Source organism: Gossypium hirsutum, chromosome A13 (assembly GCF_007990345.1).
Source record: "Gossypium hirsutum isolate 1008001.06 chromosome A13, Gossypium_hirsutum_v2.1, whole genome shotgun sequence".
In the NCBI taxonomy this organism is placed as follows: domain Eukaryota; kingdom Viridiplantae; phylum Streptophyta; class Magnoliopsida; order Malvales; family Malvaceae; genus Gossypium; species Gossypium hirsutum.
Genome location: NC_053436.1, coordinates 946,401 through 960,365, shown reverse-complemented (window position 1 = coordinate 960,365; position 13,965 = coordinate 946,401). Strand labels below are relative to the sequence as shown.

Below are 13,965 nucleotides of genomic sequence, written 5' to 3'. Positions count from 1 at the left end.
CATCATATTAGCAGTATTATTTATTTAATAACATAGTACCAGTATAGTAATAAGGTTAAAATACTAAAAGCCTTTGTATTCTTTGAGGTAAGCTTTCTGTTTCTTTTTCCTAATAAATGCTGCTTAACATGAGAAAGGATAGTATGAAACAAGAATATTATTCCTTTTCAATAATTTAATGTCGCATCAACAGTTTCATCTTGAATTTCAGGATTTTCATTTGGATATTATTTTTTTTCAAGATGAAAATGTTGATGTGGCATTAAATTACAGATGACTTCACGTCCTTGTTTCATACAATCCTTTTTCCCTTACCATACTCTTTTCATTAGTGTCTATGTTACACAAATTATTACAGCTTTTTGTAATAGTTTGTGTTGCTGAGTAATGTTATACAAAATATTACAGGATTTATAATAATTTGTGATATCGGAGAATGTTGTATAATTATACAAAACATTACAAGTGTCGTAGTTATTCGTGATCTTTTCTGGATGATGTTAAATGATACTAAGTTATTCTATGATATGAATTTCAATTTCTTCATATGACTATAAGTGAGGGATATCAATATGAATTAAATTTTTATTTTAATTTCTTATGGTATATATAATATTTTAGATTTTGTGTGTTCATGTTGTATTTATATTTTACATTAAAATTGCCTTGAATTGAAATGTTTTTCATAATTATAAGATTAACAAAAATTGCAATCACATCGAACATGTTTATGCTATTCTGTCATTATTCTCGTTCTCACATGTGTAGCTATAATAATATATAATGCTTTTGCTTTCTTCATCTCATTTCCTAATGCAACTTAAATAGTTTTTAAAAATAAGTTAATATATATACTTAAAGGCATAAAAAACAAGAGGTTTCTTTGTAAAACGAGATGCGTTTTCATTAAAACGAAGAACGGGTGAAGCATTATGACATTCATTAAGGATGGGAAAAATTGTAAAACTAGCGTCAGTGTATTCAAATTATGGTTATGGAGGTGCAAATTGAAGAAGATAAGCGTGAGAATGAGATTGGAAAATTTGGAAGAGTTAAAAAATGGAAATATGAAAGTTCTATATTTTGGAAAAAATTAAAAAATAAAAATATTAGTTAGAAAAATGAAAGAAAGAAAATAAAATTTTGAAACATGAGTAATTTAAAATTTGCATCTCTTTTTTATTTTATTTTTTATCATTCTAATTTGGAATCTTTTGTTTTTATATTAAGACGAAAAAATAGTCATATTTCTTGAGCTTATAAGGGAAATATGTTATTTTTTTTAAAAAAAGTTAGGGATTTAGGTTTTCTTTTTCTAAATTTAGGGGATTATGTTGATTTTGAAAGATCGGGTGTCACGTGTGGAAAACATAATTTGTTGGATGCATTTTCATTAAAATAATGAAGATATGCAATTTTAGCCCTGTACAATTCCAGCATTCTATGCGTAATATGGTTATTCAACATCATATATTTTTCCTCCAATAGTGTTGCAAACACCACTAGAATCATTATTCTTTGGAGGTGAGCTATCTTCGCAACCACCTATTAAGACAATTGATGATATACGATGGGAACTTTGGGTGCAAATGCAATCTAGCATGGAAGAATAGGATGAATATAATGTTGAAGATGAAGATCAAGATCAAAATGGAAATGGAGGTGGAGATGGAGATGGAGATGGAGATTAAGATGATCAGCTGGAACTCCAACCGTGACGAAATCCTCTTCGTAACCGACACCCATTGAGTTGTAGCACACATTTGACTCAACGATGAAGATGATTTTTTTATTTTAAATTTTTGTCATATACATCATTATTTAGTTTGTTAACTTTTAATTTGCATTGTATTTTTACATTAATAATCTACTTATTTATATTTTATCAAAAAATTATTTTTTTATGTTTATTAAAAAAAATTATTTATTTGCTTATATTATATTTTTACATCAATAATATACTTATTTATTTTTTATTAAAAAATATTTGTTTGTATTGTATTTTTACATCAATAATCTAATTATTAAAAAAAAAATCCTATAAGCATTTGCATTGAAATTGAGAGGATTGTTAAGAGGTTTATTTGGGGAGCTAAGAATGACATGAAGAAGCCGACCCTTGTGAATTGGGATCAATGTGGCTTGGGATTTCGAAAATTGGCTTTTAACGATCGTTCTTTCCTTATGAAGTTGGGCTTTCACTGTTAACCAATACAGAGACGTTGTGGGTTCGAATTATGCGCACAACGTATACGATGATTGATGCTTGCCCGACTACTATAAATCGCGTCTCATCCTCTTATGTTTGGACGAATGTTTACTGGTCCATAGGTAATGGCCGAAGCATGAGTTTCTGGGAGGACGTTTGGTTATCGGCTTTAGGCCCTCTTACCGCTCATTGTGTGTCACCTGATTTGATTGAAAGACAACTTTAAGTTCGAGACTTGGTTGACGAGGACGGGAATTGGAGATGGGATTTTCTGAGGAATGTACTTCCGGAAGGAGACTTATGTCATATTGCAGGTATTTCTCCATCAGATTCCAATAATTGCGTCTGGACAGACACTGCTACTGGAGTTTTACATGGTGGCAAACGCATATCAGTTACCTGTGCGTATAATTTAGAGCCAAAGGACTCGAGCTGGCCCCTAGCATGGAAATTTGGTAGATTTCAAGGAGTACGACTTTTCCTATGGTTATTATTGTATAATCGGCTTTTATCCAATGAGGAGAGTGATCGAAGGCATATGACGGATGATACTAGTTGTGAAGTTTGCGGCTGTTGTGTTGAATCCATTCTTCATATTTTAAGAGATTGTCCAGTTGCCACCATGTATGGAATCAATCTGTTCCTGCTAGTTATAAGCAAGTTTTCTTCAATTTGTCGCTTCGGGAACGGATCAGATTAACTGCTGTTATGTTTTTGGTTATCTTTGCTGGTTTCTTTGGAGAAAATTCCCAACAGGTCATCGAATGGGCGTGTAGGTGGGCTTCATACTCTGCCTACAGGCCTGTTGTTTCGAATAACTTGCATTCAAGAGATGACAGAGCTAATACTTGGAAGAAGCCGGCTGTAGGATGGATAAAGTTGAATGTGGATGGTGCCATGCAGCCTAGTTCTGCTCATGGATCAATGGGCAATGGTTACTAGGCTTTGGGAGGAATATAGGATGTTGCATTGCTGTTCAAGCTGGTGTTTGATGGAATAAAGCTTGCTAAAACGTATGGATTCAATCGGCTGGTAACTGAGTTTGATAGTCTCCAAGTGGTTAATATGCCATTAAAGAAGATTGGGACTGTTGTGTTAGCAGGTCGAATACAGAACCTCATGGCTGTCATAGACTACATCAGGATCAAGCATGTTTATCGGGAATCTAATTTACCAGAGGACTATTTGGCCAAATCCTCAGCCTATTGATGAGATTCGTGAGCTGCTAAGGAAAAGGATTCTGCTGCTGAGTATTTTCAGTTCATTACCTAGTTAGCGCAGGGGCAAAATCAAAATTTTTTATCAAGCATTGAATTTAAATTCTAATTTTTATTATTTTTAGGAAGGATCAAAGTGTAAAAAGTTAAATTACCATAATTTATTTTAATTATAAAATAATATATTCCTAATTTTAATTAATTAAAATCCAAAAAAATAATATTATAGATATAACAAATTTTAATGTTATGCATGAACATTGTAAAACTGCAAACCTTACCATTTTTTTCTTAGAATTTTTCTCCTATAGTTAACATTAATTGCGTTTTTTTTTCCTTCAATTAATTAGATTTATTTGTTTTCTTTTGTTTTGAAAATTAATTTATAATACTTCATGAATTATTAAAAAAATTCATTGATTTTTTTATATTTCCTTTTATTAATTTCTTTTTTATACTTCAATTTTTAATTCATTGAAAAAATAAAAATAAAATTATCATAAACAAATTGTTTTACGTTCACAATGATTTTAGTTAAATTAAAGATCAAAGATTATGTATAATTATTCAAGGAATCGTGATTGTTCTTCGGCATCTTCCTATCGTGGGGCATTCGATTCCGGTTCCTCCATCAGAGGCTTGCTTTCAAGTTGATTCAGGTGACTTGATTTCCGCTTTTTGTTTTAATTTTTTAAAAAAAGAAGGAATTTGAAGCTTGTCTCTCTAGACTCAGATGATAATCTCATTCTCCAAATACCCTCTAAATCTTAAGCATTGTATAATTCAGTTGTTGATTTGGCGTAGATCGAGTTAGAACATAGGTTGATGAATTTATGTGGCTTAATTTTGAAACTTATAAGATATTTGAATGGTATGCGTAGCTCTTATTGCAAGTCTTTTGATGAATATGGAATTCTCCTACTTGGCTTATCTGTAGACTGATTTTCCACTTTGCTTTGCCTTCTTTCTAAATCCAGTGAACTATGGTGTAGAGTAATTTGCTAACCGCTTGATTTTGTTTGTTTAACTTGTGATTCTTTCAGCAACTTTATTCATACCATTTTGATGGACATTAGTTTCTAGAGTAAGAAGACTTAGCCATTCATTTATAATTTTATTTTTGTGAATCATCTGCATATTGTTTCTCATAATATTTGCATATGTACTTTGCGCTTTGTTTCATAGAAAATCGCTTCTTCTTTTTTTGCGGTGTAGAGTAGGCTGCATTACTTGCATACCGTACCTAAAAGAAATATGGCAGAATTCATGGAGCTGGAAGCACAAGACGGGGTTCGGATGACGTGGAATGTGGTGCCAGGGACGAAGGAAGAGGCGGGTAACTGTGTGGTGCCAGTCTCTGCCATCTACACCCCAATCAAGCCATTCCCCAACATGCTGGTCCTAACCTATGCTCCTCTTCGCTGTCGCAACTGCTCTTCCGTCCTCAACCCCTTCTGTGTCATGGATTTTGCCGCCAAGATTTGGATCTGCCCCTTCTGTTTCCATCGCAGCCACTTTCCTGCCCACTATGCCTCTGTCTCAGAAGAAAATCTACCTGCTGAGCTCTTCCCTCAGTACACCACCATTGAGTACAAATCCCCTAGGGAGGCCGCCTGCCTTCAATCTGTCTTCATGTTCGTGATTGACACTTCCATTATTGAAGAGGAAATGGCATTCCTCAAATCTGCATTGTCCCAGGCCATTGGCCTCTTCCCCGACAACTCTCTTGTTGGTTTGATAACCTTTGGCACGCTTGTCCATTTGCATGAGATTGGCTTCAGTACCGCTCCTAAGACCTATGTCTTCAAAGGCTCCAAGGATGTCCCAAAAGGCCAGCTTCTTGAGCAAATGGGCTTTTTCCTTAACAAGCCCAAGCCCCTCACTGGTGTCATTGCTGGTGCCAGGGATGGCTTGTCTTCAGATAGCATTGCACGATTCCTTCTACCTGCCTCTGAATGCGAGTTTGCCATCAATTCTGTAGGTTATTAGCAACATTTTCCTTTTAACAACGTCTAATTAAATGTTAAACGAGCTGTTCGCTTTTCTAGGTCTTGGAGGAGCTCCAAAAGGATCCTTGGCCCATTCCTGCTGATCAACGGGCAAGCAGGTCCACAGGCACTGCTTTGAGTGTGGCTGCCAGTTTGTTGGGTGCATGCTTTCCTGGTTCAGGAGCCCGAATCATGGCATTTCTTGGTGGCCCCTCAACTGAAGGCCCTGGTGCTGTAAGGATGGCTACTCTGTTATTTTGTCATTCATCGTGACAACATGCATGATTCCTACTAATTTTATTTACCTGTTTACTAATCTCCTTCTAGATTGTCTCAAAGAATTTATCTGAACCCATACATTCCCACAAGGACCTGGATAAGGATTCTGCTCCCCATTATCATAAAGCTATTAAGTTCTATGAAACACTTGCAAAGCAGCTTGTGCACCAAGGACATGTACTCGATCTCTTTGCTTGTGCCGTTGACCAGGTTTGTGTTTGCACACATTCTTAATAATAATTTCTATAAGCATTCTAGTGATGGCTTCTTACTTTCATCCATCAAATTTCCTGTGTTGGCTAAAATAACATTCTTGCGTTGTGCTACGTTTTTTGCAATAGGTTGGTGTTGCAGAACTTAAAGTTGTTGTTGAGAGAACTGGCGGATTTGTTGTTCTTGCTGAAAGTTTTGGCCATTCAGTATTTAAGGACACGCTTAGGCGTGTTTTCCAGTCAGGGGACAAGGGTCTCGGACTATCTTCAAAGTAAGGCCTTTTGAACTTAGACTTGTGCGACTTTCTCCTTTACACAGTTGCATAGTATGTAACATGGGCCAGCTCTAAACTATTTGTTCTTCTTGCCTTTATTAGCTTTATTAGTTCATTATGTGTAAGCATTGAAAGCATATATTTGGCTTGACCCCAAATAGTTTTCATTGTACTATTGAGAACCATGGTTAATTATTTTCCAAATTTCATTTCTCTGGGATGCCTTATTTTGTTCAATTGAGCTGTCTATTACAAGTTCCATAACTTCTCTATTTTATAAATTCATGAGAACTGTATACAATGAACAATCTTGATGAAGTATTGCTTGGCTTGCAGTGGTATATTTGAGGTAAACTGTTCAAAGGACTTAAAAATTCAGGGTGTTCTTGGGCCCTGTGCATCTCTTGAAAAGGTATAACTCAAAGTAGGGATGAAGCCCAGAATTTTATATTTGAGGGGGCAGGGGGGGATAGAAAGGATCAAATTATAAATTTTATGGGGGACCAAATAATTATTCTTTTTACTTCTTTTAAGTATAAAAATAACAAATTTAAAAAAAGAAAAAAAAAGAATGGAAGAGAATAAGAAAGGGAGGGGAGGCTTACATGGTTTCCGCTTTCTACTGTCTGTACTTAAGGTATCTAATAGTTAATAGCTACGTGCAGAGAAGTCCTATGTGCTCTGACACCATCATCGGGCAGGGAAACACCAGTGCATGGAAAATGTGTGGCCTTGATCAAGCTACAACTTTGTGTTTAGTATTTGATATTGTTAGGAAGGACATCCCTGATGCTACTGTTCAGTCCTCGAGCAGTCAATTTTATTTCCAATTTCTAACATTGTATGAACTCTCTTACCTTATACACATTACATAAATACTTGTTTTTCTTGTGTCGGTATCATTCTAACAGCTTGGACTTAATGTTATTTTTCTTCAGTTACCAGCATAGCTCCGGCGAAATGAGACTTCGTGTTACAACTCTTTCAAGAAGATGGGTTGCTGGACCTGGAAGCATACAGGTAGCCTTTGGTTCCTAATGTAGTTAATGGAGTCAATTTTGTTTCCCATAAAAGATTTGCCTGCTGTTTCATGTTTCTTTTCAATACGCAATAATCATATGAGGAAAAAAGAAACAGCAGGCATGTAATTTGTCCCTGAAGTATCCTATGTAACCTTCTCAGAAACAGAAATCCGAGTTAATGTGGATGGTGAATTTTCCTGTGATTTTATCTGATAGTCATTTATCGGAGACAAGAATTAAGGACTTAGATGGACTTAAGCATTGTACAATTGTTTTTTTTTCTTTTTATTTGTGTGTGTCTTCTTTATGTTTTTGCTTTGATGTTTGAAGAAGGGGTCAACATATGAAATCCGTTGCAAAGCGTCTAGCATTTTTACATTGAAATACTTGAAAAATATGAATATGTAGGTTGATTGATGGAACACGGATCAATAAGATTTCAGTATGTTGCAGAGTGACCTTATGTTGCAGTACCTAGGTGTGCAAATAGCCATGGTATCAACAAGATTTCATCACTCTAAAGCGATGACGTGATGCCTATCCTTGATTGTCTCTTCCTCCACCCAACCCAACCACAGCTTTTCTCAGTCTAAGCTAAACTAGAAAACAGATTATACTTATCGGAGATGGCAATGAAGCATGCATTTAATGATTTTGGCCCTTGCTTTTTCAGTAAATTCCTCTTTGATAGTGTCTCCCCATGCCTCCACTTGTTTTCTTGTTCTTTCTCTCTTTGTCCAGCACATTTCTTCCCTTCTATTTTCCTTTTTTATATTCATCAGATTATGATATAAATGCTGTTTCCCTTTTGGCGTATCTAAATTTTGTATCTTGGATGCAACTTGCCACATGACCTTAAAGACTTAAGTTCATTTCTGTAGTTATAAAATTAATGTGTCCAACACATGATCTACTTAGCAATTGCAAACTAAACTTTAATGGACTAAAGTGAACATTTATCTTAGTACTAGGACTAAAACTGGAGTTTAGCCAAACTTATATATGAAATATTAAAGAAAATGATAGCTTTAGATGATCCTTTGTCACTCGGTGATCTTAGATTGATATTTTTCTTAGTGAATGCCAAAGCTTGCTAGTCCCCTTTGTCCCACTCTTCAGATAAATATGAATGATTTTGCTTCTTCTTCTTCTTCTTGTCTGTTCTTTTTTCATTCCTAGTCCCCACTGAGAATGGGAATTTATTAAGTTATTGGGATGATATACGACCAGCTTCTCAACTTTACTTTTAGTTAGCAATATTTACAAGGTTTCACCTAATCAAGCTTCCTTTAAAAAAATGTAGGATTTGATTTCTGGCTTTGACCAAGATGCAGCTGCTGCAGCGATGGCACGCCTAGTGTCTTTCAAAATGGAAATTGAGGTAATCACTGTGTTATACATGATGTTTTGATAGTATTTCTGGTTTCGTGGTTATGTATGTACTTCTTCAGTCAGGTGAACGATCTTTTTGCACCTTGGTCATTGATTGATATATGGGTTCTAGCACCAAAACTGTACCTTGCACTCACCTTTAACCATAATGCCTTTGTCTATTAGAGGGCCTTTAATAAGTAGGATTTTTGAGGGAATATCGTTTATGATTGTGGGACTGGCTCCTCCATGTTCCCTTCATAAGAAGTAATAATTACTAGGAAAATGAAAGTGTAAACCTGAGTGAGAAAGAGAAAGGAAGAAGGAAGAAAGTTGCTGGCTGTGAGAAATAAGAGAGAAATAGGGGATAGAATTGTGTGAAAAATACTACTTGCATATTTACATTATGTTACACAACCTATTTATACTAGTAACTGGATACATAAATAAGGAAAGTCAAAGATATGATATGCCTAATGTTATGCTAGTGGATCCCTAGAATTAGGTCATAATAAATACGTGAGATTACTATCACAACAGAAAGAAATCATTAAAAGAGCTTTCCCTCATTATATTGGAAGTACTAGTTTGTATACCCGTGCGATGCATGAACCAATTGTATGTATTAATAAAATGCACTTAATTATGAAATTAAACCATGTTGATGTGTTAGCATGTAATAGGTGGCAGATGTCTAAAGAACTAATTGTTACTAAAATTATTCCAAAACTCTATTTTATTACATATATGATATGATATGTGTATGTATGTGTCATATATATATATATAAAGAAAAAAAAAAGATTACTCTTTTCCCATTTCTTTCCCGATGAATTCAATAAAAAATAAGTGTTACATTTATATTTGATTCCTAAATCAATTCAAATTAAATTATTAAATGATGTGATTAATATTGAGGTATATAATATGGTAATTAAATTAAATTAATTATTACGTAATGTGATCAAATTAAATTAAAATGTTATATAATGTAATTAAATTAAGTTGATAGTGGCTCCATAATGATAGGCTAAGAATTAAGGAAATATTTTGGAACCCAAAGAACTATTCTAGAACTCAATGTTTCCATTTATGATCCCATACCTTCTTTATATAATATATATAGGATTTCCTAGAATTCCCCAAATTTGTGAAGGGAAAAAGTGTGATTGTAAAGCAATCCAAGTCATTTAAGAAAAGGGAAATGAAAGAGTTAGATTATGTTTTGTCTACTCAACTTCAAGATCCTTTGTCCCTCTTATACCTGAAAGTGCAAACAAGAGACCGTGGCACGGTTCCGGAAGATTTTTTTCAAGAGAAAGGTATACACATTTCAGAATCAGAACACTGTTCTAGTCATTCTGCAATATGCTGTAAACCGCTAACAGAGAGAATATAATTCTCTTGCAACAATGCAAGGAGCTGAGAACTGCTAATCCTGTTGAGAGATTTTATTAAGATTTTATCCTGTAAGTTGAAAGATGCTTGACTTTTATATGATCTGGTGTTTGTATCTCCTAATAATTCTAATTGTTTCTCTTTATCTTGATGGCAGTTGTACATATATTGAGGTTGTATATTACAGTCATTTCTTTGTCCGATCCTTTCACTTCATCTCATATTCTTACTATTTTTTTCCTTCTTGGACCAAGTAAAAACTTTTCTCTATTTGCTTAAATTTGGTATTACTCATGGACGCTTTGAACAATGATAATTTGCAAGGCTAAACAATAAAAATGAAAAAAACTAGAATTTTATCACATGAGACTTTCCACAGTCCTTTCAATTACTCCTGGAAGTGATGCTTCAAGTCCTCATGAAAATTTTGAACTGTATGGTTGTGATGTGTACTATTCTGTAACATGATGTTGGCATGCAGGCCGAGTTCGACCCTATAAGATGGTTGGATAAAGCATTGATTCATATATGTTCTCGGTTTGGGGATTACCAAAAGGATACCCCATCTTCTTTCAGCCTGTCTCCAAGGTTTTCAATATTTCCTCAGTTCATGTTTCATTTGCGGCGATCGCAATTTGTCCAGGTATTATCCATCTTACATTTTAAGTTACATTTTCCTTTCAATCAAATCATTGAAAATTATATAATCAATCTAGGTTATGCATAATATTGGGTAACGTACTTCAATTAGGTTGGTTTCTTATTTTACAGGTCTTCAATAACAGTCCTGATGAGACGGCATACTTCAGAATGATCCTGAACAGGGAAAATGTTGCCAATTCAGTTGTGATGATTCAACCTTCATTGATTTCTTACTCGTTTCAGTCTGTTCCAGAGCCAGCACTGCTTGATGTGACTGCCATTGCAGCTGACAGGATCCTGCTTTTGGACTCTTATTTCACCGTTGTTATTTTTCACGGCTCAACTATTGCACAGTGGCGAAAAGCTGGGTATCATGATCAACCTGAGCATCAGGTAACTTTTTTCTTGAATTTGGAATTTACAGGCTGAACAAAAAAAAAACACTTACGTTTGACCAAAATATGGACAAGCCAAACTTTATATATGTTGGAGCTATGATGTTGGGCAATTTGTAATAGCAAAAAGGCATTAAGGGTATGTTTGGGAATCACAAAGTAATTGCAAGAAAGTGTAATTACACCCTCTTGTAATTACAAGTCTAATTCCTAGACATGTTTGGCTGGCATAATATAATTATGTCTTAAAAAGGTAATGAAAAATGAAAAATTTGAAAGCCATCATGGTTAATTACCCTTTGTAATTCCCCCAATTCTCAGCCCTCCCCTTAGAATTGGAGCAAGTAATTGGAGTGCTCCAATTACACTTAATTGTAGTGAAAATGTAGTTACCAGCCTGACATTCATGCAGTGACAGGGCCGCCATGTTGCTATGATATACTATATCCTGTTATCGCTATCCATAAGTTTAGGAAAGGCTGTATTTTGTCATTGTTTCATCTGAATAGAATATTATGGTGTCATCATCATAATGGAGAATTGTACAGCTTTTTCTATCATGTCTTCATTAATAAACAAGAAGAAGAATACTGCTGGTCTGCAAATCATTTTAGCCGTTGGCTGTGAATTTCTAATTTTTATTTTCTTCCCCCTGTTTTAATGCATAGGAGACACTATTAGCCTGTGTTTTGCTTATAGATAATCTGGACTATGGTAGTTCTATTAGGCATTTTTCCTGCAATTCTTGAATATTGTTTGTTGTAGGATGTCGGAACTGACTATGTATAGCAAGTTTATTTCTTGTGTAAAAGTGCTACAAATTAGATGGTAAGAAAATAAGAAGATGCCAATATAACATAACCGCCTTTTCACCATCAATGATGTAGAAGGCAGAAAAATTAGTGGGAAGGGAAAACAAAAGAAGAAGCTAGTTATAAATTTAAGAATTAAGAGTGATATAAGAACAAAGAGACTGGAATCCAATTCCCAATCACTCAATTATTAAATCTTGATATTCCTAAACCCAAAATCACTAGAACTGCAACAAGTAGAACTTAAAGGGGGCCTAATATAAAGGAAAGATGTTAAATATAATCATAATGCAATTGTACTCGGAAATTAAGTGAAAACTAATTTGTATGAAATATTGTAAATTGTAATCAATCTAAACGGACCCTTACTTTATTTATCAAACTTAAAATTTTCATTAATCGCTAAAAATATAACAAGATACCAAATTACATATTAACCCTTGTATCACGTTTTCCTGAAGATTTGCTTAGGGAAAAGGTAATTTAAATATTTGATGTCTTCATACAATACATGATGGGAAATCTTATATTTTCTTTGTTTCTGAAAGAAAAAAGAAAGTGTAGTCCTAACGAATATTGTTTTATTTTTACATAAATTAGAATATTTAAAAAGAACAAACAGAGCCTTTGCCCATGTAGTATCTCAAGACATTGTTCTTATCATCATATTTGTCCATGTAGGCTTTTGCCCAGTTGCTGCAAGCTCCTCGTGATGATGCAGATGCAATAATCAAGGAAAGGTTTCCGGTTCCTCGACTGGTCATTTGTGACCAGTATGGCTCACAGGTTAGTAGCTGTTTTTAATTTGTATACAGATGAAGTCAAGGCTCTGATTGAGAATATTATGATTTTATTTTGCCCTATCCCTTCTGAAACAATCACGCTGTAGTTCATCCATGCTTTCCTCCACCTGTGAGCTATGGTGCTTACCTGTTTAGAAAATTAGGCTCAAATCCTGCTTCATTGCAAGTAGTATTATAAAAGCTCATTAGTATTCTTTTCGATTTGAATTGTTATACTAAAGAAATGGAAGATGATGCCAATAAGGCCTTGCACCAGTGGCAAAGGCTGAGGCCCTGGGACCTTGATGCCCTATGTTCAACTCCAATGTTGTGTAAATCATGTGAATAGTCTTCAGATTTATTATTGCTTAAATCGCACCATGTATAGGTCCTATCTAGAACTATTCTAATTTGGCTCTGGATATGGGTCCGATTGCACTCTATAACACTTGATTCTTATTATAGTTTATTCAGATATGTATTGCTTATAATTCTACTTGTAAACTTCCCAAAAAAAAAGAGAAAAGAAATGGAATATGATTGATGGACGGATTAGTCAATTTGCAATTAAAATCACAAAAATGAAGCTTTAATAACCTTGAATGTATAAGCACATACGATCTTCAATTTCTACATACATGCTGAATCACAGTGCATAGAAAAATGGAGGAAAAAAGAGAAAGTGAACAGCTTGGTGCCCTGTCTTCTTAGCTATTTTATTATTATTTTCTTTTCTTTTCAATGCATAGTTATTAATTAAGTCTGTTTTGATCATCAGGCCCGTTTTCTTCTTGCGAAGTTGAATCCTTCTGCTTCATGTAACTCCGATGGTCATCGTCCGGGTGGAGACATAATCTTTACAGACGATGTAAGCTTTGAGGTTTTCTTGGATCATCTCCAGAGATTAGCAGTTCAATAAACTATGATAGCAGAGAGCTATAGGCAATTTTGTAAAATCTATCCTTTAATTTTTTTTGTACAGTAATTCCAATGATTTTTGCTTTTATTTTTAAGTTTGTCTGAATCAGGAGAAATTAGGATGATTAGATGTTTTATGGTTTTTATTTTAGTAGTGATTTCATGCTGCATTTTATGATTTTTTTTTCTTTTTTACCATTTAAATTGAAGTAAATTATAGGAATCTCACTCTCTTCTTCATCATTTGCCTGTTTTATTTAACAATAGTCAATTTAATTTATTATATACCTAGAGCAGAAAATCAAGAAGTTGATAGATTTGTCAAGATAGCTCACTCGGGAAGTTAAGGTTTGCGAATGTTTGAAAGACCCCTTTTAGGGAGTTAGGCCAAAGCGGAGTTTATTTATTGTATTTTTCTATTTTCCACCAAAAAAAAATTACCCAA

At 34.3% G+C, this 13,965-nt stretch overlaps 1 protein-coding gene across 4 annotated transcripts; it reads left to right on the top strand.

Moving 5' to 3' along the window:
* Positions 1-3,912: 3,912 nt before the first annotated feature.
* LOC107920462 (protein transport protein SEC23) lies at positions 3,913-13,743 on the top strand. Of its 4 annotated transcripts, none has more exons than XM_041084404.1 (14): positions 3,913-4,085; positions 4,470-4,510; positions 4,647-5,403; positions 5,475-5,648; positions 5,742-5,903; positions 6,035-6,177; positions 6,517-6,592; positions 6,846-7,021; positions 7,119-7,200; positions 8,506-8,583; positions 10,453-10,614; positions 10,743-11,006; positions 12,502-12,606; positions 13,381-13,743. In XM_041084404.1, exons 3-14 carry the CDS (start codon positions 4,681-4,683, stop codon positions 13,519-13,521), a joined length of 2,286 nt encoding a protein of 761 aa, XP_040940338.1. In that variant the 5' UTR covers positions 3,913-4,085; positions 4,470-4,510; positions 4,647-4,680; the 3' UTR covers positions 13,522-13,743. The 4 variants fall into 4 exon arrangements, with proteins under 4 accessions (XP_040940338.1, XP_040940339.1, XP_040940340.1 ...); XM_041084405.1 differs by having other exon boundaries at positions 4,642-5,403; XM_041084406.1 differs by lacking the exon at positions 4,470-4,510 and having other exon boundaries at positions 4,688-5,403.
* Positions 13,744-13,965: the final 222 nt, after the last annotated feature.